Here is a 24686-nt window from a genome sequence, read left to right on the forward strand (position 1 = left end):
ATTTAGACACGTTGAAAAGATGCTTATATGGAACATTCTGACTTAAGTCTGGCTCATTCCCCCATCATTTTATTAATGAGCGTAACCAAACAATATACGCACTTGTGAGATTTCTTCATGTTGTCGCCCTCAGGTCCCTCTCCACAGTCGTAGGCCTGAATGGTGAAGGTGTGCTCCTTTTGAAGCTCACAATCCAGTTTATCCTTGGCCCGGATCACGCCTTCTCCGGTGGATTTATCCAACACCACCGCCTCGAACGGCACGTTCTGCCCGTGAATCCTGAAGCCGCAGATCTCCCCTGCAAAGGGCACACGTGTGTTTAGTCAAGCCCACCCGTGAGCCGAAGCCCCAGCTGCCGTTCATGAGATAAAAGAAACCCACAACGAAACTAATAACACGCCACACTCAAATAAGAACAGCCAAAGTTGGTTTGGCAGCCAAAAGGATCTAAACACTGAGGGGAGGTGGGAGGTGAAGGTGTCTGTGGAGGAAGCCAGAAGCACTGTGGGATGGGGTGAGTTTTTAGGAGGTGGAAGGGAGAGTTAAAAGATGTCTGGTCCAAGCCATTTGATCACATTGCATCCAGTCATGCAGTAAGAAACCCAGAATGTGGACAGGCATTTCACAGGAATACTTAAATACAAGGACAGGAAGGAAATGATATGAACCAATAAACAGATATCGGTTGTATTTAATACATTCAAATAACATAACATATTTTAAAAAGTACTTAAAAGGTGTTTAACGCTAATTTTTGGTTAAAAGTAAGTAACACATTTAAACAAGAAAGCAAGGTTAAAATGTTAAGTTAATCATGGGGCGATGAGGAGGATTTATGACAGATCCAGCATTCGATCAGAAGTTCACAAATCAAAGCAAATATACAAACAAACAAACAAAAGAACCCTCGTTTGGAGTTTAAATTCCCCTTAAAACTAGATTTTGGTGAGAAGGAAGTCTTCCTGTGCAATGTTGTCTCTCTCAAACCTTTAAAAAAAACTGAAAGAATGAAACAATAAAACAAAAGAGAGTAGCAGAGGCAGTGAAACTTAAAGGCTGGATGAGAGCTGGGGTTAGAAATATCCATTTGCTTGACATCCACATCAACCAGCAGTAGTTGCCATGCTGTGTATTTCAGATTAGTGGAGGAGAGGGTGAAGAGGCTCAGACTAGAGGTCAAACCACACCACAGACCGGACAGCAGAGAGTTTGCATCTTTTAACAATCTCAGCAGGAACTAACCTGTATAGCATCAGACTCTTTGATTTATGATCTGCTGTGCTTAAAGTGAACCCTTAAAAGCTACTTTACAAACAGAATATCTCAAAAAACACACTTTTAAGACGTCCCTCCCCCCTTGTGTGAGAATCTGGTGTGTGAGCATTATTTCCCTTTATTTAATCTGTTTTTTTTTAGCTGAAGCACTGTTAGGATCTGCAAACTTCAATGGATGTCTCATGCATAGATATTTCTAGATTTTGTTATCCCCGCATCACACTTGTCATCCAGTTGCTAAAATTTCATTTCCAACAAATTCAAAGGTGAGAGAAAACTGAAAAACGAAATCAAAAGAAGAAGAACTGGGAAGAGATTAAAAGAGCATGACAGGAGTTTCCGTGTGAAGTGCCGATTTATTTTGTATTTGCGTTAGTGGGTTAATAAAACGGATTACAAGGCAGTAGAAAGAGCCCGTCATCACCTTCTTTGGTGAAGGTCACCTCAAAACTTTCTACAAGAAGGGAGAAAAGATAAACCCAGGTCAGTCAGAGAAAGAATGAGATGCACAGAAACACAGAGACAAGAAAAAGAATACAGATGTTACAGAAGCAGTCGAGGACTCAAAATACCTCATTTGACTTTTTGCGCTGGTACAGATTAGGGCTAAGCGACATGTATTGAATATTTATGACCATTTTGCTTGGATATAAAATTAAACAGCACTGGAATATATAAATGATTTTAATGTGCTTTTTACTTGGCTATTAAGTTTCCTGAAGAGCGTCGTAACCTCTATATGAGAGCATTAGGACAGATATGGTTTAATAACGTCTCTGATTTTAAACTGAAATGGCATTAGAGTTGGTATTCATGTTCATGAATCAGTTCAAACTGTCCATGAATTGATTCAAAACTCAGATTCATCAATACATCTGCATCATCATTAAAATGGTTTAAAAGATATATGCAAGTAAATAATACTGCTGATTATTTTCCCCCAGATGAACCATAATACCAACCAAATAATTTAAAAATTCTTAATCCAAGTCTAAAATCAAGTTTATTAAATAATTTAAAAATAAAATAAAAGGGGGGTAGCATTTGTACCAATTCTGATGGTATTCTGAGTCCTAGTATGACTGTATACAGCACAAAACAATATACTTGGATGAGTCAACATTAACAGTCACAGAAACACAAAGAACAGCCTTGACCACAGGTGGAAATAGCCATAGAGTCCCTGTTAGGGTTAAAACCATGAATGATTCAACCATATGAAAGAATAAGGGTTAGCCAAAAACTCTCCTTATAGTACTATCATTTATCAACACCTGACCAGCACTAAAATTAGCCAACTTCATAAAAAAAAAAAAAAAAAAAAAAAGTGTATGTGTTTTTTTTTTTTTGCTTGGTTGACCGCTAAGGGTCCAGTCTGACCCTATCGGTGGCCTCTGTTGGTGGACCCGTCCACCCCATTTTACCCCTACAATTAGAGATAGATTTTCCATTAGGATCTGCTGTTCAGAGCAAGTCATGCGGTGGAAACTTTGTGCCTCATCAGTGCATTCTGGGGCTTTAATGACTGTACATCCCCACACTTCCCCTAAAACCCAGACTGGCGCTTCAGCCCGCATGACAAGTGCCAACTTCAATAGTCCTCCATTTCCCAACAAGCAAAACACATGAACATTGATTCATTCAACTCGATGGAATCGATGAAGATGTAACAACAGCTGAGACGTGAGAAACAAAACTAGTGCAGGGGCGTAATTGTTTATTTGATTAGCTTCTGCTTCATTACTGTCTAAGCATTTAAGTTTTAGCAGTCTGAAAAAGTTACACGAGGAAATATTGAAATTGACAGCTAGCCGGCACTGAATATTCCTCCACTGATAGGAATGTAAGAGCTCTCGATAGAGTACGTCATGTCTGCAGTGGAATTCGATGCTGGTTTATAAAAAGCCAGCAGAACATCAATCATGATGCTGCATGGCTGCCCTTAATGGGATACTGTACCCTTTGAAGCATTTTTTTATTTAAACTAAATCAATCTAATTGTTCAACAAAAATTCCCCAGATATTTAAAATGTTGGGGGCAAAATGCTTTTGCTATGATTTCCGTTTTGTTAGGGAACACCCTTCTACATAGTAGACTATTTTGGTGCGCAGTGGGGTTTTGGCGATCGGCCCACCGGGAAAAGTTCAGGTGCTCCCGATGGCCAGTCAATCTACTCACAGCCAATCACGGGCCCCCTACTTGCTCGGGCCCTGGGGCTTCAGCCTCGCCTAGCCCTATTGTTAATGCGGCTCTGGTCACAACAGTTCTGTATGGCTTTTGGCAAGCTTCCTGATCAGAGTAAAGTGAGTTAGTCAGCATGGCACCATGTCCTGAGCGGGCCGGTATTGGCAGAGAAGCTAAGAAGAATGCAGCAGTCACCCACACAGCCATGTGACGGCTTCAAAGTGAATTTTAGAGAGCTTCTTAATATAATCAGTGTGCCAAATGTCTGTTCTCTCACTGCTGGCTCCTACAATTCCTTATGAACTATCAGAGGAATTATATATTTATGAGGTGCTGCGGCATGAGGGGGTGATTATCAGTGAATAATGACCTAAACGCATTGACATATACAAATAACTCAAGGTAAAGCACATTAGTGGACCAATCTTTCTCCCAAATGTTTGCTGCTAGTTCGCTAGCCGTGTCCCATATTCACGGGGGCACCGGAGACTACCAAGGACTGGTACTAAAACTGTGAGAAAGGAGGGAGTGCATTTACAATGGAACACTGCATAATGAGATTTGAAATGAGGTCAAAGTAAATCTCTAAGTGATTAAAAATGGCCAGAGCCAACGCTGCACATTCCCTCTCACAGGAAAAGAGCAGAGTATGAAGAAATTTCATTGATCTTGATATCAGAAGAGCTCTAGAAGTCTGGCAACCATCTGCCCGGCAAACGAGAGAAGCAATTTAAAAAGTGATGGGTTTATGGACTGCCTATCTTCTTCTGTACTGATTAAATATGAGTGTATTAATCCAACATGCTTAAAAACACCTCAATTGGCTCTCCAAACTGCAATAGGTGGAAAAATTAAAAGGGAAAAGCACACCACCAACATCTATCTTAACTCGCTTCTGGATTCCGCAGAGATCAACAGAACCCGATGTTTTAGATCTTTAGTTTTGCCCTACTATATCCACTGCTAAATGTCTAGAGACATGAGCAAATATAAAGGCAAGAAGCATAGAGCAGTAAAGTATGGAGAAACGAACAGCCCCATTAACCTAGAGCTTTAGAGTCTGCAAGAATCTACAAACCTAATTACCAACAAGACCTGACTTCACCAATCACATCAGTACAGCTCAACAGCAGGCTGATGATATTAGGTCTTTTATTCAAAATGTAATTATGGTTTGTTATAGAGCTATTTTAAGGTTTTAACACATTTTAGTAAAGATAATTGACAATAAGGGAGTAGGAAAGCTTATACATTACCAAAACAAAACAAAAAAGCAAGAGCCTGAGAAAAATGATTCAAAACCAATTCACAAAAGACTTTAATTATGGTTCCTAGCTGACTAAATATTCAAAAGGATAAAGGTATTACAGTATTTCATTATAATGCACCAGACAAATCAGGTGCATGGTCATCACTGCAACAAAATGCTTATGATAAAAATAAAAATTCTGTCAATATTAGTCACCCTCATGTTGTTCCAAACTTGCATGACTTGTTTCTTCTGTGCAAAAGGTGAATTTTAGTGGTTATAAAAGTGGTGGCATTAAAAGCATCACATAAGGTTTAATGTCAATGATGATGTTTGGTCACATGACACACAAGAACCAATGGTGTTTCAAATCAATGGTCAAAAATCTACAAGAGCTCATTTTAGTTGAGTGTTTCTGTCATTTTTTTACATTTTTATTTATAGAACTTTATTAGTGGTAAAATTGTTGGTCATGATGGAAATGACGCCACAACTGTCACATTGCAATGTTATTTTAGTATCATTGATATACTATTATTTATGCTATTTTTAAAGTTTTTAAAAAAAAATATGTCTATATAGTTTTTATTAAGTTTTCTTTTTAGCTTTAGTTTATATAGTTTTAGTTATTTTAGTACTTCAACTTAAACTAAACTTGGCAGCTGAAATAAAATATTTTGTTTTAGATTTAGAAAAATAAATCCCTTTTTATGGAAGAAATGATGACAGAACTTAATTTTTTTTTGTAGGTAAACTATCCTTTGGAAAGCATGAGGAAGCAAAATGGCTGACAGCCTCATCTGAGACCAGAAGATGGAGGATCTTACCTGCATAGCGCAACGGGGCATCTTTATCCAAGGCTATCAGCGGAGGGTCCAGCAGAACCTTGTCGTCATTTTCCGTTACGATACCATGATACGTGGTCTCAATCCATGGCTTATGCTTATTTACTGTGGGGGGAAAAAAGAAACAGGACGTTAGAAGTTTATCTAGTTGCTGAATAAAACCAAACCCAGACAACAACCAATTATTTTAGTTTTCTGTGAGGATTGACTGTGTGTCAGCACAACTGTATGCTAGCTTCAAGGCAGAGCGCAAATTCCCACAATGACATAGCGCAGCAGTAGTGAGCAGTGGCATTTGTCGCCTCTGTTTGTTCGGGCTGAGAGAACGCAGAAGCTCAGCCGCTCATTAGTGTTGACTGAAGGCTTTGAGCTCTGAAAGCAGAGAGGACAGATGCGGTGTGTTTTAGCTTCAGACTGCAGAAGCACTGCAGCAGTGGCAGCGCTGTCTGGACGCAGAGGTTGATGTGAAGGGCAGATTGCTCACTTCAACGGCTAATCAGTGCATGCATCCGAAATGTGAGTACATCAGCAGTTGCTGGGCGAAAGGGGATACTCCTGCAGTGCTGATCTCATTGTGCGTGGACCTGACAGCGAGGCCGCAGGGAAAGGAAATGAGCTCAGCAGACTGATGCCGTCAACACTAGGGTCCATCTCGCGGCGGTATGACTGAATCAGCTGTTGAGAAACACGCCTTTCTAAACGAAGCTAAAAGCCATAGCTCTTCAGTGAACACCTAACTAACCCTTAATCATAATTATAAAATAGATAGTTATGGTACTGAGTAATAACTGGACAATACAGACTCCCAGTACACAATTTTAGTTTATTTTTCATGTCAGGGACTATATCTCCTTATGGAGGAATCGTTTTGCTTAAAGAAAAAGGGATTCACACCAAAAATATGAACATTTTTTAATTTTCTCATGTTGTTCGGAACCATTTTTTTTAATATAGATGCATTACAATGTTACACTATTTTTGTCTAAATAAATGTAATGCTGAAAACTAAAATCATTTTTTTAATGCTAAGAAATTATCAAGTATGCATCACAATATGAAAAAATAAAATAATAATAAAAAACTAGGTTATATTATTAATGTATTAATTGATTATTATATATGTATATGTATATATATGTGTATGTGTGTGTGTGTGTGTGTGTGTTATAATATGTACATGTATTACAATATATAATCTATAGAGTATAATATATAATATAGTGTGCATTTATAATAATATTTTTTCTTTCTGGAAAACCAAAAAGGAGAAGTATGAAACAGGGCAGACTTTAAGAGAGTGGATATTATAAATGTTAATCCTCATTCATGCAAATTGTGTACTTAAGATTTTTATTATGTAATTTATCAATTCTGCACTATGGCACTGCTCATATTGTTAGCTCCTTCATGAAAATGTGTTTCTCTTCATTTGTAAATCATTTTGGATGAAAACCACCTGCTAAATGAATAAATGTAAATGCATAAGAAAATATGCATTGATGAAAAAAAGAAAAAGTAAACCTCATCGCTCAAGCCAACACATTAAAAAACAAAAAAGTCTGTGACTCTTGTGCATGTAAACTCTTCAACATCCACAGTGCTAACAGCTCCCATCCCTTATACTGTACACTGTACAGAAAATTGCTGTCTGAAGGAAAAAAAACCTGCTCCTTGTGTTCCTTGTGCAGCTGCTGGAGCGAACACGGATGATTTATTGGCTTCACCGCGGTTTCTCAGCACCGGTGTCTTACGACTCACCCCGCAGGCAGAAGCCTGATCACTGACACTAATTGAAGGATATAACCTCCACAGCAATAACACCATAATGCTCACCTCCGTTCACATTACACGCCTCATTCAATTTCACACCTTCAGGAAAATAGTATGCTTGACAGAACTGTCGCTTCATTTTCATGTTTCTTTACCCTGTTAATTTTCTGCTGCGATACATTTGTGATTTAAAACTGCATGGTTCAGGAACCAACGACTGTACACGTCTATCAACGCTCCAAACACATGATTCGAATGCTGTATGTATTCAGTGCAAAGAGAGCTGGGAGGAAGGCCAGGACTTGGTATGGTCTGTGAAATTTGTGATCTGGTTCATAAATCGTCTTAGCAAAGTGGATTCACGTGACCCAAGAGTGCTGCTGCTGCTGCTTGTTGTCTCTGGACAGATTGTCAGACCAGACTACCCTGGTAATCTGCTTTAAAATCCCAGGTTTATAAAACCTTAAGAGCCGAGGTAAGTCACATGCTCAAAGGGCAAGCTGGGACATAATGCTACTAATAACGGAAAAACAGGCCGAGAACATATACATTGTCTACGGTTATTTTCGTCAGCGGTATGACTACATTTATTTGACAGAATTATAACATTTATTTGAATTAATTAGCCTATCGAGAGAGAGAAAGAGAAAGAAAGAGAGAGAGAGAAAGAGAGAGAGAGAAGATCCTCTTGCAATGAAGCTGTGGGTTTAATTACGTTAAAAACAGCGACATCACCACCTTATCATTAATAAAATTTACAGGGCAGCGTTGACAACAAGTTTCTGTGCTCCTGTTTCTGTGTGTGAGCAGCGTGATGTCCGATCTCTGTGAGCAAGTGATGTATGTGTGTGTGTTTCAATGAAAGCAGTACATTAATATAGAACAGTGATTAAACTGACTTGGAACTACCTGCGCATTAAACGGTTTTGCACATCAGAATATAATATTCAGACAGACTATGGTATAAAACTAAAAATCTGCATATTTTAATGACTTCTGAAGAATTGTGACACTAGCCGCGTTTCCATTACCCTTCAAATTGCGCAAATTGAAATTGCGAATTGAAAGTACGCCCGATGGAAACACGTCAATTTCGCAAAAACTCCCATTTATCGCAAAAAAGTTTTTACGCTCGCATGAGGTGGTTTTTCAGGCAATTCGAAAAAGGAATATTTCGCAAAACTGCAATGGAAACAGTTTTTGCGCATTTACAGGTCACCTTACCTAGAAGGCACGGTGTGTTTGGACAGAATACGAGACAGAGTTCTTTATTGAATTCATAAAAGACAAAAGAATTACAGGAATACTGGATTCTAAACCTCAAAGAAATGCCACAATCAAGACCTCGGAGCAGAAATGAGTGAGAAAAACCCAGAAACACTTCATATGTGCTGCTCACAGTATAAGGGTCTTTCCTTGCCATTAATGCTTGGATAACACGCCTACGTTTCCTTTCATTAATAATAATAATAATGTCTAGTGCGGTACGTGGCTGTGATATATATAAACTTACCAACGTCCTTTGCCATGATTTTTGGAATGACTTATCGCGAGAGGAAAAAATTACGCTTTAGTCGCATAACATCGGTTAATGGAAACGCTGTCATTTCGCAATAGTTTTTTATCGATATTTAGAAAAAATAAAATAAATTTAAAAAAAAAAATCGCAAAAGTTTTGCGCAAATCTTTAATGGAAACACGCCTACTGAAGAGTAAAGGTTGCTGGAAATGCAGTTTTTGCCATTACAGGACCAAACTACATTTTAAAATATATCACAATAGAAAACTTTGCAATTCACAATATTAATGTTTTTACTGTATTTTTTACAGCATTTTTGATCAAATAAATGCAGCCTTGGTGAGCATAAAATATTTTTTTCCAAAAAGAATTTTAAAAAAAAATGCTAATTTTGAAATAGAGCATGAAGAATCTTCAGAAGGAAACACCAAAATGTGAATACAATTACCAATTTTTTTTTATTTTATTTTTTATGTATACACTCAAGTCACTCTATAAATTTGGACATTGGTCAAAAAAGCATTTTATTCTGGCCATTCTGAAATGCTGAAGGCAAACCTGTCATCTGCTGACTACTAGCAAAAGCGCAAGTACTTTATTACATTTAAGAAATTAACCACGAGACCTTGTAAGTGCTTCCATTTCTATTTTGCGCCAGTTTTCCTAGAAGTGATGATTTTGTTCTCTTGAACATATGATAGTCTTATTCACAAATACGCAATAATTAAATTTTTCTGGAAAAATTTTAATTTGCAAATTGGATAGAAACAGCTTATTATATTGTGGTCCCTAGATATGGCTTGGGTTCCTCAGTACAACCACTTAGGAAAGCTACACAATTTGAAAACGCCTTAAAAAGCCCTGCTGCTAAGTAATAGAAAGTAAATCAAAGCAGCAGCGTGGGACATTTGTAGCAGAGTGAGGTTAAGCTGGGTTTACACTGACAAAGAACTGTTTGTACTCACAAACCCTTCTGCCCTGGAACAAACAATCTGATAACATGGTTATCATCACATATTAGCATAAAAAGAGATACTCCTCACTAAGAACCTGTTCACAAACCAAGTGTGAATTATAAAGATGCTCTAAGGACAACTAGACAATTTAATGAATGAGTCTTTATTTTGGAACATCTCAATAAGGGTCCTTGATACCTCTTGGAGAGCATTCAGTCATGGCAGCAATCCCAGCTAGAGAAAACCACTAAACACAGCAGCCAAACACCTGCTAAACACTGGCGACACTCCCACACACACACACACTCAAATAACATATGGTACACATATCACTCCTTCTCTTACCAAAAACACATTTGCCAATCAAACTGCAATTATTTTCTTCTTTAAACTTCCTTGAAGCCCTTAATGAACCATTAAAAACAGCTTATGTTTGAAAAGCCCACACTGACGTCTGGTGTGCAATAAACTAAACTAAACGAGCGTCCATCAAAGAGGAAGGGCTGGTTACCAGGCTGGCAGAGAATGAATCTGATTACTGAACGAGCTCTGATGTGGTTGATATCATTTCCAAGCGCCCTGCGGCTCTGGCACAAGGCAATCGTTTGGGACGGCAGGAAGCCAGTTGGCGTTTTTTTACATCCATTTTGCACAGAAACACTTTAGATCCTTGCGCAGCAACAACACAAAGCAACTGTGACAACGAACACCTCATATAACGGGGAGAATTGTTTGATAAATAGGCCAAAAATGATGACAACACATCCAAGATATGATTTCGTAATGACAACAGTCAGAGAGTAGAGAAGTAGAGTGTCGAGACAAGTGGTTAAAGGCTACAGTTGGCTATAGATGGAAACACACTCAGTTTTGTCGATGTTTGAAGAGGATGTTCACTCAGCATGGTGTTTTATACATGAAAGCCATGCAAATCAATGTTATGTAACTGGTGCATTAGAGCAGCACTGACACTTCAGCACAGTGGAGTAAATATGTGCGCAGAGATCACAGGTCAATACATTTTCATTCAGGCTGATACATCAGAGAGTAATATGTTTATTTGAAGTCTGAAGCCCATAGCAGACTGGAACAGAAAGGAAAGAACAATAATATAATGTAATATAACAATTGTCAAAGTTAAAGTTAAATTATATATTATATTATATCATATATCATTCCATTGGGTGACAATGGAATCGTATCAGAGAAATTCCACCCTTCACCTTTAACAGAAAATGTCATTAGAGAAAGAGTCCCTACTTTTCACAATTGCAGACAACAATATTTGTATTTGACACGCTCAAACCGTTTGCCACCATCCATTCTCCAGATTACAGTCATTTGGATAATATCCGCAAATTAAGCCATTTAGCCGTAATCAAATCTTTTGAATGCTAGCAGGCACAAATTAGTGGCTAATGATGCAGCCCGAATGAGGAGGAAACACAGTCGGCCTGAAGCTGCCTCCATCCTAGCAGCACCCAAGATTAGGAGATCACAGACTAATGCTGAAGACCTTCAGACTAACCCGTTCTTGAGTGTATTTTTTGCATGTATGTCAAAGGGGCTAAATAAACCCTGTCTGTCTCAGTGAAGCGGAGGCATCCGGAACAAGCCGGCGGCTTTATATCCAAACACATTCCAAGCTACATATTGGAGTTGGCAAGCATAGAATCGCCTAGTCACAGTCTTTTACATGCTTTATGCAGCACAGCCATCCAGTCAGATTGCGTCACCGTGACCGACTGGGACGCAGACCATGTGCAGCTTTCGCTATGTTATCTGATCGATGAAAAATATTATTGCAGTGGCTCTGTCCAGACAGCACGCGCCGAGCGCAGATGGGGGGGGTCCGGGTCAGGCACTATTGTGCTATGCCTGGCATGCAATCCTGTTAGCCATCATGTAAACCCACCGAAACCTAATCCCATAATGAGATGCTCTTGTTTCATTCACCTACAAGGTCACAGACTTAACAATGTGTCATATGCTTAAGTCAAAAGTTTACAGCAAGACGGCTATGAGAACACACCGCTACAGTAGATTATTTCTGATTTCCATTTCTCTGTTCTGGAGCAAGAAAAGGGAAATCTGAATTATTGTAAACATTATGAAGTGAAAGCTGAATATTGTTTTTTAATAACTAATTTATAAATTAAACTACAGTTTGAGGCCATTAAGAAGTTTTTTTGTTTGTTTTTTAAGTTGAAAAGTGACAGCAAAGACACTTAGAAATTTCCATTTTAAATAAAATGCTGTTATTGAACTTTCTATTCATCAAATAATCCTGAAAACAAAAATGTATCATGGTTTCCACAAAAGAATGTTCTGCAGCACAACTGTTTTCAACATTGATAATAATAAGAAAGCACACAATCAGAATATCAGATTGATTTTTGAAGAAACATTACCTTTTAAATGGTAGTTCACATAAAGAAGATAATTAAAATAATTGTAATTAACAATAATAAATGTATTCGGTTAATAACTAAATCAAATGAATTACATTTGATTTGACCAACTAATTTATCCCAATAAATCACATTTATTAATTTCTGTCAATAAAAGCCTTCAAATATAGATAATTCAAAGACATTACATTATTGTGACTGACGAAAGCATGGAAAAGATTACAAACAGTGGCTTCTAGTAGTAAATATGTTGTTTACTTCCATATCATTGAACACAAGCCTATCAATCTTCTTTTGCAGTCATATAAGTTTTATCTTAAATTTAATTATATCATACCGATGTTGTGGGAGATTTGCAAATATCCCTTGTTGGATGGTGGCACTCCAAAGGAAGTGAACAAGACTTTTTCCTGTAATTATTGACGCATGCATTACTCTACAGGGCTAGCAGTCTTCAGCAATGGCAAACGGAAGCAATTAATTTGCTGATAGCTCAGTAACCCACAAGCAATTACGCGACATACTTTGTACAGCCTAATTTTGGCCATAATTTGACATTTGGGGGTTTGGGACGCACTGATGAATGGGCTTCTTAAAATGGTGAGCGAGACCAAATTATATTCTTGGAAATCTGAATTAAACCTGCAGACCTCCAAAACAATAGCAGTGTGAGAATGTGTGTTTCTCGCATTATGATTTGATTGATGAGGGGAGGCCAAAGGTTACGGTGTCAGCCATGCTTGCTCATCCATCTGCTAGAATCCCTCAAGATCTGTTAAAGACGGAACGGCTTGAATGCTCATGTATATGGCAACAAAACCACATTGTCTGAAAGAAAGCTTCAATACGGGCTTCCTCCTGTGTCCTGCTGCATACGGCACATTTAAACGGTTTAACAAGGGATGGCCATTTCCGGTAGCCTAGAAATCTAGACGCACCCTAGCGGCAGCAAATTTTATTTTGCAGCCAGTGTCGTCTAGCAACTCTCCGTTGGCTTGCGAGCTGGAAAAAGCAAACTCTAGTCAGGCCAATCACATCGTGTAGAGTCGGTGGGCGGGGTTAACATAATGACGGCAGAGTTGTGACGGTTCCGCGTGAATTCCCTGCTACTTGAAAACAATGAAGATGGTCTTTCGAATCGGCTTTGTCGCGACTCTGGAAGACTTGGAGTTAAGCTTTTCTTTGAGAAAAGAACAAAGAACGACACTGAAGTCATTCTTAAAAAAGGAAGATGTGTTCGGAGTTTTGCCAAAAGTTTAATCTATCAACTAGCTCCGCTGGTGGGAAAACGCTCAGGTTGGTTGTAGCGCTATCCTATTGCGCGCAGAGGGAATTGAAAGACAACCGTTTATCCCGCCCCTCGGATTTAGCCCTGCCAATGGTGTGTTCCCAGACCCAACATCTTGATGTGGCTTGTCAGGCTATATTTCTGGTCAGTGTGGCCCAAAAACCTTTCGTGACAGTGATCCCTCCCAGATTGCGATCTACCGCAGCCTTTGTCAATTATCACCACAGACGCCTCCGTTCTCACCTCGAGTGCGAGCGAGCTGCGAGTTCTCACAGAGCACACAGCTGCTTCACAATTCAAGGTCTATCAGTGGTAGTAAAAGATAACTACTGATCTACACCTTGGCAGACTTGAAAATGGTTAGGCTTTCACACTTGATGGATTTGCAGTTACTCCTGAAAGAGACTTATAAACGGCTTCTTTTTGAAGAATCATTCCAAATTTGTAGCCGTGGTTTGACGTCTTTGCTGAGCAGACCCCATTCTCATGTGAAGAATGCAGGACAATGGGCCATCCATTGGGCCATCCATATGTCAATACACAATGGCCTGCTAGGAAATCACTGAACGACTGATTCGACGTCTCCAGAACAAATGAGATGGCTTTCAAACCAAACCACTTTTTAGTTAAAAGATTAGAATATTATTGAATTATATAATAAATTGTATAAATTCTACAAAGTATACAAATTTATTTATAAAACATATATTTTATATTTATATATTAAATGTAATTACATAATATTATGTTCACACCAGAGTGAAACACGTGTTTTCTTTCCCCAAACCAGTTCAGTGCAAACTCAGCCCTGCAGCCGATTCTATAGATTTCATTGGTCATGACAATCACAAGGCTGATTGCCAACACAACCCTAACAACTAAAGGTCCCTATATACTCACGGCGAAGTTCTTTTTCATTCTTCACTTAGGGGTAAAAATACATCTGAAATATGTGACATGGGGTATTCTGTTAGCGAACATCTGACACCGACCACTCTGCTGAGAGCGGCGTTTAGATGAATATGTAAATATGTGCTGCGCGCTTTCCTCTCAATAACAAAATAAACACAACAAAATTGAGAAAACAGCAAGCACTTTTTAAATAAAGCATAAAAAAGCATCTGATTATAGCAAGGTGGATATGTTTGCATGAGCTCTGCAATTTGGCACAGTAGTAAAGCCACATCAAGTTTATTTATATAGCACTTTATACAATAGATGGCTTAAAATCAAGCAGCTTTACCATATAAGATACGAAAAACAGTGTCAGTGTCTCGTTTCATCAGAAGTACAACTTCATTTTCTACTATAAAGCAGCATATGAAGGTATAAGAGCAAAACTCGCATGTAGATCTGAATTTGAGAACTAGTACAATAAATATCCGTACTTTACGCTAAAATTTACAGTCACAGCTCCAATGTGAAAACATGTAAAATAAAGTCGAGTTTTGAGATTTGCCCTCGCGAATGGATAATAGTCACAAACCCGTATTCTGTTGCAGCCAAGTAGTCACAAATGTGTAAAATGCCATTCACAAAAATACAGTGACAGTTACAGACAAACTTAAGTGCATATTTTAATTTTTAAAGTACATATTTGCACTTATTCATTCATTCACATTTGCAGTACAACCTAAATTAGGCACTTGCAACTTCTCAAATCTGTCACTGCAGTTTCAAATCTTCGCGCCTTGTCTTTTGCAAATATTTTTTTGATATATTAGATGCAAAACTATCTTGTGCACTTGCAAACTCAGTGGCAACGAGAGATAGAAAGGAGGGCAGGGGGAGGGCACAAAGGAGTCGTTTTATTGGTTGCTTCCTAGCCAATGAAAAGGGGACCCACAGCCTCGGGGACGTTCTAAAATGCTAACGTGGCTTAATAATGTTCTAAGACAGTGATATTAAAAGACCAAACTCAGTACACACACACTACTAATAAAGCATACTATGTACAGAAAAGCAGATGAACCCAAAATATGAACGCAATGCGTTTACAGTAATCACACGTAAATGTAGTCCTCCCATAGAAAACAAAGAAAACGCTTAACAGTTATAAAAAGCAGAAAAAATTCATTATACATTATTAATAAAACATAGGCAGGTTTAGTGATTTGCAAAAACTAAATCTGTACTCACACTTAGTTTGTCATAAACAGAGGAAGAACTATTCCAACAAGCCATCTCTCGCAACCTTAATTGACACCCTGAACACAAATTAGCTTTCTTTCGTCGTATTCTGGACTCACCTGCTTTTCTGTACTTAATATGCTTTATGTGTTTACACAAACTTTGTTTTGAAATGACGTCACATCTGTTCATTCTTCAAATTCGCTTGAAGTATGTCGGGCCTTATTATAACCCTTCCCTACAGCCTAACCTTGTCCAATGAAACAGGACGGGATTTTTTGACCAGTTTGGGATTCTCATCAAAAGAACTGGTTCGTAAGAGCCATATGTTCTCGAATCGGACATCACGGCTTAATCATTGCAAGAAAATATCTGACAAATCCGCTTATGGATTTTCCCTACTGTCAGACTAAATTAAGTCAATGTAACAAATTTTTATTTTTTTATATCACATTTACAGTCATTTTAGCCCTGCAATGAAAATATTCACCAATGAAAATGTTACAAATTACTTGACCAAGAGAGATAATGCTCAGATCTATCATAATGCTTCAGCCAGTATATATTTATAATGATAATCATTGTTATTTTCTGCTGGGAGAACGAGCAGCTAATTGTCTTAACATCTTGAAATGCATTAATACATAGACTTAAACAAGTTTCCAGTTGGTCAAGTTGGTTGACAGCAACACTTAAAATGTTTGCAAATTGAAAAAAGGGCATTAACAGTCAGGGAATTGAAGTTTAAGACCCTGTGGACAAATGTAGAGGAAGTCTCTGGGCTCTACTGACCAAAATATCTCACAGTAGGGTTCATAGTCAAGCCAAAGCAGAAGGTCACAGTGTGTACTCAAGGAAGTATCTGTTAGTCCACCAGAGCAGTCGCTACAGCACAACAAGGCCCAGGCGTTTTCAATGAGGTTGGGGGCAGGGCGGTGTGAACGGTGCTTAATCACAGCTCAGTATGGAGCACACAAAGGCCCAGTGAGAGTGAAAACGAGCCCGTAGCCATAGAAGACAGGGCTGCTTTTCATGTCTCCGGAGGCCGGGCTGCACAGACCTCTATACACAGGTAACACCTACTCTCTGGTTACCTGTTCCCATGGAGCACTGGTGCTGACGCGACGAGGCACTGAATAGAAGAGGGCCACATTTATCAGGCTAAACAAAAAGCACAAGCCCTGCCAGACACTGAATGGATGGGCTCTCTTCAGAGCATTAAGCGTGTAGACTGAGTTGACCTGAAATGTAAGCAGGTAATGATGTTATGGGTAGGGTTACCTACCAAATGGCTTTCAATTGGGTCTACATTAAGGTCTCAGTTTTAGGGCACTGAAGAATGTTCTTTATGAGTGACCAAGAAAAAGATTTCTCTTTATACACTGAATAGTATCTACACTGTAAAAAAATTATATGATCAATAAGTTATGACAACATATGTTTTTACATTGTTTTAACTCATCAAAATCAGTTATACAAGAGTCAACTCATTTTTTAAGTCAGTTTAATGTAATTTAAGTTGAAATGACTTAAACATCCATGTTGATTGTATTTTTTTTTTTTTTTACAGTGACACTGGTCATATTGAGCATCAGTAACAAACGTTTCATCCAATTACAATGGTTGACTAGTTGTCAAAGAACCAGTTTTTAATTTTTCTCTTTTTTCTTATATAAAATAAATGACAATGATATATATAAGCCTATAATATTATATCATGTCATCACAGAGTGTATATAATAATAATAATCATAATCAGTCAGTAGGAGCAGGGTCAGTAAGCTCTTTTTGAAAGAAATTATTACTTTTATTTAGCAAGGACACATTGCATTGATTAAAAGTAACAGTAAAAACATTTGATACAAAAGATTTCTATTGCAAGTAAATTCAGTTTTTTTTTAAAATAACTTTCTATTCATCAAAGAATCCTGAAAACATGCATCATGGTTTTCACAAAAATATTAGGCAACACAACTGTTTTCAACTTTGATAATTAGAAATGCTTATTGAACACGAAAGCATGTTAGAATGATTTCTGAAGGATCATGTGACACTAAAGACTGGAATAATGGCTGCTGAAAATTCAGCTTAATTATTTACCACAGTATTTTCTTAAAACCTTTACTGACCCCACACTTTTGAATGGCGGTGTGCTCATTAGAAGTTTTACAATTTAAATATGTATTTTAGCGCATGCATAAAAAATCAATCAACTTTTCCATTTCTAAAATGTTTTGAACATCCCTCAGTAGCGCACAAATATACAAACACAGACACATGATTTGGTTTGTCTACAAAAGCAGCATGTTGTTTTAGGAAGATCAACAATAGCAGTCAACCGGCTATCATGCGAGTCAAAGAGACAGACCTTATATTTAGTACGTAATGACCTATTCTTGACAGATCACTGACTCAATTCAGCTCACAAAGGGGCCAATGAAATTACCACCGACTGCCCAGCCGCCAAGATGACTAAGAGCTGATTGTCCAAGTGAATTTCTACCACACTGGCTGAACCAAAACTGAAAATGCAGCATTTTTTTAAAAACAGATGAGCGATGCTTTGTTAACTGTTATGCTTAGAAAGTACTTGGAATTCAAGATTGGTACATAAGTCAAATAATTCGGAGTTGCGTCAAACAGTGGGCGCATTGTGACGCGTTTATTGCGGCGCGCGGCTCTGAGCTCTCGGCCAAGGGACTCTTTGTTTCCCAGAGTACAAATTCCATGAATAAATAGCAAAACATATGAAACTTTGGGTTCTCAGCCATTAAACAACTGCATTCAGATGATGGAAAACACGAACGAGAAACTAAAAAAGGGCAAAAAACAACCCAGAATGTCTGTAACAGATATGATAAAGTAAAATAACAATTTAATCAGCCAAATGCTTTCAAAACACTTTCAAATAAACTCTAAAAGCAAAAAATGAATTAAGTTCTAGCAGCGTGCATCAATAACAGTCCCTGTGTGTTCCCTGCTTCACAGGAACAATTAGTCCACCTCCTCCTGAGAGAAAGTCTGCTCAGCTTATTTTATCCATCCTCTTATGCTGTGTGAATTCTCTTCTCACAGTTCCTAGAATTAATGGGCCCTTCAAAGCTTACATTGAAGCAGAGCGCCGCTGCTAATGGACGTCTAGCTATCTGCAAAACCAACACTTCAGAAGAAGAATCCTGAGAGATTATCCATCAAGCCACCTGTAAGTTAAGACATTCTACTATTCGCATTGAAACAAGCTAAATATTTGACCAAGGGGCACAAGAGTCGAGCAAGCAGCTGTTTATTTAAGATCTCCTTCAATCTGAAATGTTGTGAACTGCTAAAGGGATCTATTGGTGTTTGGTGTTTTTAGCCCCCAACGGCGCCTTCCAGGCAGTGAGGGGATGGGTAGGTTTAAGGTTGAGGTTAGGGTTAGCTGCCTGGAAGGAGCCATTGGGGGCTAAAAACACCATCGAGCTGATCTATTAGTAGCTGTGGATATGGATATTCTTCTCTGACAATTGTTTCTTAAAGTTTGTACCAATCAAATCACCAACTGTCACTATAGGAGTCACATTGTAGAAATAATTCGCCCTTATAAGATGCGATAGAGAGTGAGTTTCTCTGATATACTCCAGTTACTTTCCAAAGATCTCAACCTTCATTATTACATCAATGAAATAAAAAAATCCTTCACACAAAATCGAATTTTCATATTGTTTGGCAAACACATGGTCAACATAACAATCCTTTTTTTTAAAAAATGATATAGCCTATAAAACATCTCAACTTGACATAAGACCAGAAGGCGGAACTTGGCCTATCAATAGAAATGATTGGTTTTGATTTGAATTACGTTATTGAAGAAACTTCTTTTTTAACTAGGGTTTATTTCATACAGTTTATTAGTTTTATGTACGTCCCATTCTTTCTGCCACTTGTTAGTGATGTATAAGCTAATTAATGACAGATATTTCCTCCCTGGTTAATTAATGTGTTAATTCATCTCTCGCCATCCTTCAGAAAAATAAATATATGGCAGCCACTAAAAGTAAAAGAATACTTCTTAGACGTCTCATGGCCGTTTGCAGGGGTGTGTAATCCAGTGAGAAGGTGTGGTTTTCATTCAACTGATAACAGCAGGGAAGTGAGCAGGTGTTTAAACAAAGCTTAAAGAGAGCCTGTCAAATGCATCAAGGGTAATAAAGTTATTTAAGGCTAATAAACACTGTGAGTGAGACATGGGCTGCGTCAGAAATCGCATACTCTCTTGAGTAGGTACTTATTTTGAATGCATACTTACTTTACAAGTACTAAAAAAGTATGTTCTTTATGAATGTCTTAAGTTTAAATTTAATTTGGATGTACTAAATTCACCATGTTGTCATCATGTGACCTATCATCCTCAGTTGAATCGCTTCACTGACATTCACAAATCCTCTCCCGAGGCCTCGGAGGATATCGTAAAGTGTCCATTTTATGCACACTTCAGCATCTCGCCGGTAGTAGTAGGTCATCCTGGTACTTTTTGCCTACTCTTTTATGAGTACTATGAATTCGGTCAGACTATATAGCAGGAAAGTATATGCGATTTCGGACGCAGCCATCATCTGTGGAGGTGGACATTTAAATATGTGAATACAGAGACTAATAAGAGAAAAATGCTTGCCTCTGAATGTGCTACTCTGAATAGTGACACATTTTTTGGCTGTCAAGTAATCACAATTTCCCAGTGATGAAAAACTAGCAAAATTAGATATCCAGGGAGTCCTTTAATATATAGTAATCATCATATGTGCTTTAGGCATATATTTTTAGGAACTACAAATTGATTTTAATCTTGACTCCAAAGCAACTTAAACACATAAGCCTGAAAACATTTTTGATAAAGCATGGAAACACTAATGGCAAGGAAAGACGTTCTGATAGGGTTGTGGATGATTAAAAGCTTATAAATCTTTTGAAAAAAATGAGAAAATGCCTAAGATATGAATTGTTGTTGACATCAATGCCCTTGCGTCCAATCAAGCCCAACAGAATTTTAATTCAGTCTCACTAGCCACTGGTAATATGGATAATACTAATACAATATTGGTCCCAGTGTCTGGTAAACCACACTTATGCATTCGCATAATTTTACTATTTTATTACTATTTTCCCTATTGTTGTGCTATGAAAGTCATGGTTATAATAATGGATTCAAGTTTGATTTCAAGGACATCTTTGTTTAGAAAAACTGAGGTACTGTGTAGCGTTGCCACTTGATGTCCAATGTAAAACCAATTGAAAACCACTAATCAACTAGGCTAATCACTAATCAACACACACACTAGTAGCTAGCTATGTATAAACGTGACAGGTTCTTAGATGTTTTATAAATAGTAGGCTATTCATGTTGAGTTTATTATATATTTTTTAACCATTCTGTACAAAAAATGACCTAATGACTAAAATGTCAAGTGGTGTAACCATAAAACAAAAAGTACTCAAATACTTCCCTTGCACTTTAAACACTCAAGTGTACAAAACAGAAGGCCATTTTAAATATTGCCTCTCAAAAATAAAACGTCAAAAGGACTTTTAAATCAAGAAAATTAAATAATTTCTCATCATAAAAGCATTTTGTAAACTATTTTGTATATCTTATTTGATCTGGACCAAAAATACTAGAGACGTCATTGACCCATGTACAGTCAAACAATATCGCTCTTTTAAATGGTCAATTTCTTTCATAAGATCCGCATATTAAAGTTCAACTTCACAGCAAAATCGCACTCGTATCTTTAAAAATAATGAACCAGGTAACTGCAAGGCAGGATATTTCTGGAAAGGCGGCGTTTCACAAGTAAAGCAAATGTTTCGCACATCAAGCCGTGTCATTGCTGTAATGTCTGCTCGTGCACCTGCAGCGATGTCCTTCAGTCATATTTAACTGCGCGTGAGCCATTTGAAAGATGAATTTTTAAAATTAGACCACATAGTATTTTACAAAGGATCTGCAATGCGGACACATTGGTATATTGGTGTATATATAACAGTACAAATCACAAACAACTTGTTATCGGATAAAATGCCGCAAACCGCCTTAGGGAATGTGGTAAAAATCAAGCACACAGATTTGATTTGCAAGCAATATGCTCTGATTATGATGATATAACGTTACACAAATAGCTGTAGGCTGAAGTCTTCTTGACCACGGGGTGTTGGCACACAATATCGTTGTTTTAAAGGATTGACACTCAAAAATAGCTGTCAAGTGAAGCGGAACCGTAAGGGAGAGTTTACATTTCACAGCTGACAGGCCACGGCAATTATTTCATGACATCTTTTCTTTTCATGACGGAAAATTAGAGCAGAGATTGATTTTTAATAAGCAACGATGTAACGTTACGGACGCAACATCCACACTGTGATATTGAGCGATTATTTCAGATCATTGTCAAGAAATCTTGACCGAGGATCCTCACAGGAACACTAATAACCGTTAAAAATTATTTTAATTATGGTAATGTATCAAATAATATTTTTAAAGAGATAAGTTACACTTTAACATTTTTATTATGATTATAAATAGGTCTTGAATCTTACCTTTGGCTGCCTCCACCGCGCATAATAGTCCTAAAAGCAGACCGACTGCCCCACGGATCCGCATCCCGTCTTCGTAATAAAACAGCGAACGATTTAAAAAATGTTATTCTATCTCCTCACGCTGGATAAAATCTGATTCAGCTCAGTGGTGCAAAAATATCCAGAAGATGTATATCTCGGATTAGTGCGGTAGTTTTAAGATGGCTGCCGCCACCGCCGTTCAGCTCTCTTCTCTTTCAATCACGGTTCGTAGAGCTCTCTCTCTCTCTCTCTCTCTCTTTCTCTCTCTCTCTCTCCGCTGCTGCATCCAACGGGAGCGGTGACGGGCTGACGTCACGACTGTTATTGTGGGAGTGCGGGCCGCCCGCTTTGCCCTTTGCATCAAGACAGGGAGAGGGTGTGGATTAGTCAAAAAGATGCGGTGTGTGTTTGTAAGTGTAAAACACAGTGTTCTCCAATACTGCTTAATCGACCGTGATTATTATGGTTTAGTGTCAATGACTGAGTTAGCTTGTATGAGGGTGTCAACTTGATAAATTATATTATATTATCATAGTGTTTTCTGTAGGATAATTTTATACCAAGATGGGATGTTTTAGTGATAATGACATTGCACGTGCTATTGGAATGATCATAAATAGGCCTACATGTTGTCAAATGTGAAGTTGTAGACCTATGTGAGATATTGTTAGTTTCTAGCTACTCTTGTATCCCCAAAAAAGCTCATATGAAGGCAGCATTACTGTATTTGACCAAGCTTTTGCTAGTTTTTGTTAGTTAACAGCATGGTGAAGTTGGGGCACAGGATAAACCTATAAAATGATTGCCATTCACAAGTCTGCAAGGAAACATGTTTTGTTTGGAAAAAAATTGTTAGGGAATCAACATACCACTGGGTAGATGACAAAAATGACAATGTTCGCTCAAAATAAAGTGGTACAATTATTTATAATTCACACCCACGCTGATTTAATTGTGCTATTGTGTTCCATCTTTAAAAATGGTGAGTATAACGACCGTTTATTCAACTAAATCTGAATTGATTTAGGTGAATGTGTTATTCAGAAGACATTACAAGATTTTGAAGAATAGAACATGATGGATGGAAGATAAAAACTATTTTAATAAAGCTATTTAGTAATTATTAAAAAAGCTTAAATCAGCTGACAGAGGCTGAATTTCTTCAGTTTGTTGAGATCTTTGATGGAACTTATTGTTATATCACAAGTACATTGGAAACCTTGATTGTTTTTCCTCCCTACGAGTGAGGTACAGCATGCTTTTTTAATCCAGTCATTTCAGTATAAAAATTAGAAATGCGTTTTGAGTTCCTTTTTTTATTTATTTTGAAGGATGTTTAAAAAGAACATTGAATCTCAGCACAGAGAAAAGTCAGACAGAAGGTGGGGGATGGAGAAGTCTGGGAATGGATTGTCTCAAATGAGAGGTAAGAGGTCAGATATCTTTGAGGAGGAAGTTATGGTTATTGATGCTTCCACAGAAGCTGATGGCTATACATTTTATATTTATATTTATTATAGTTATTTTATGACATTACGTCAGTGTGGTTGCCTAAATGGCATTGCCCACACTATTCTCAGATTTTGAATTATGAGCATTTCAGGATGCAGCATCCCTCTATTATTATATACTGACTGCAACTCTTAAGTTTACTTATTTCATTTCTAAATGGGATAAAAAATGAATAATTTAAATGAAATAAAAGAACAATTTAACCCCTATACTCTTTGACAACATAAAGCCTAGCTTTAGTTGGTCTCTTAAATAAATTCAACTACCCCTATATATATATATATATATATATATGCAAACAATGTAAATGTTTCTGCTTTCAACACATCCTAAACATGTTAAGAATCAAGTGTTCATAAATGCAAAATAAGACAGGGAACAAAGGGCACAGGGCTTGACACCTTTGTACTTCCTGAAACACATTCTGATGAAGGAAGAACATTGAAATCAAGAGAAAGTGAAAGACGTTGATTAGCATGAGTCATCGCCAGGCCTACAAAGAATCTGTTCAATGTTCGTTCAGTAGATATTTTGCTAACTTGATTGCGATTCACTCCCCAAATAAGCAAAAAAAACAAAAAACATTTTGCTTCTCGAGAGACATACACACAAAATAACAGGTTTGCAAAATTAAAACGAAAGAACAGTCTCTTTTTTGGGTAGTGGGATATAATGAGACATTTCTTCCCGATATCTGGAGCTCAAGAAATTAGCTGTTTGCTTGCCGAGCCCACCTGTGGCTGTGTTCATGGTGATCTGTTTTTTTTTTCCTTTTGTTTGTTTTTTTCCCATCTCTCTCTCTCTCTGCCATTTCATCAGTGAGTCATCCCACATGAGAGTACAAGGGAACACAGCACTTCTCATGCAACGTTTCAAGACTTTAAAAAACATCAAAGACACCATACTCAGACTGAAATCACTCAATTCTCCAAACTTGATTTAGCATCCCTGCCTC

The 24686-nt window shown here is 37.7% G+C and overlaps 1 protein-coding gene across 4 annotated transcripts in view; it reads right to left on the reverse strand.

Annotated features, from left to right (window-relative positions):
- clstn1 (calsyntenin 1) overlaps nucleotides 1-22494 on the reverse strand; it is a 41642-nt gene extending 19148 nt beyond the window's left edge. Inside the window, exons 1-4 of one of the 4 annotated variants that reach the window (XM_084099606.1) lie at nucleotides 22199-22494; nucleotides 5537-5659; nucleotides 1700-1729; nucleotides 103-298 (exon numbers count right to left, since the gene is read on the reverse strand). In XM_084099606.1, coding sequence (XP_083955732.1) covers nucleotides 103-298; nucleotides 1700-1729; nucleotides 5537-5659; nucleotides 22199-22262 — 413 coding nt within the window. In that variant the 5' untranslated portion in view covers nucleotides 22263-22494. The remainder of the gene's footprint in view (nucleotides 1-102; nucleotides 299-1699; nucleotides 1730-5536; nucleotides 5660-22198) is intronic. The other 3 variants (XM_084099608.1, XM_084099609.1, XM_084099607.1) reach the window with 3 other exon arrangements.
- Between the last annotated feature and the right edge of the window lie 2192 nt (nucleotides 22495-24686).

Source organism: Abramis brama (assembly GCF_963993115.1).
Source record: "Abramis brama genome assembly, chromosome: 22".
NCBI classification, from domain to species: Eukaryota; Metazoa; Chordata; class Actinopteri; order Cypriniformes; family Leuciscidae; genus Abramis; species Abramis brama.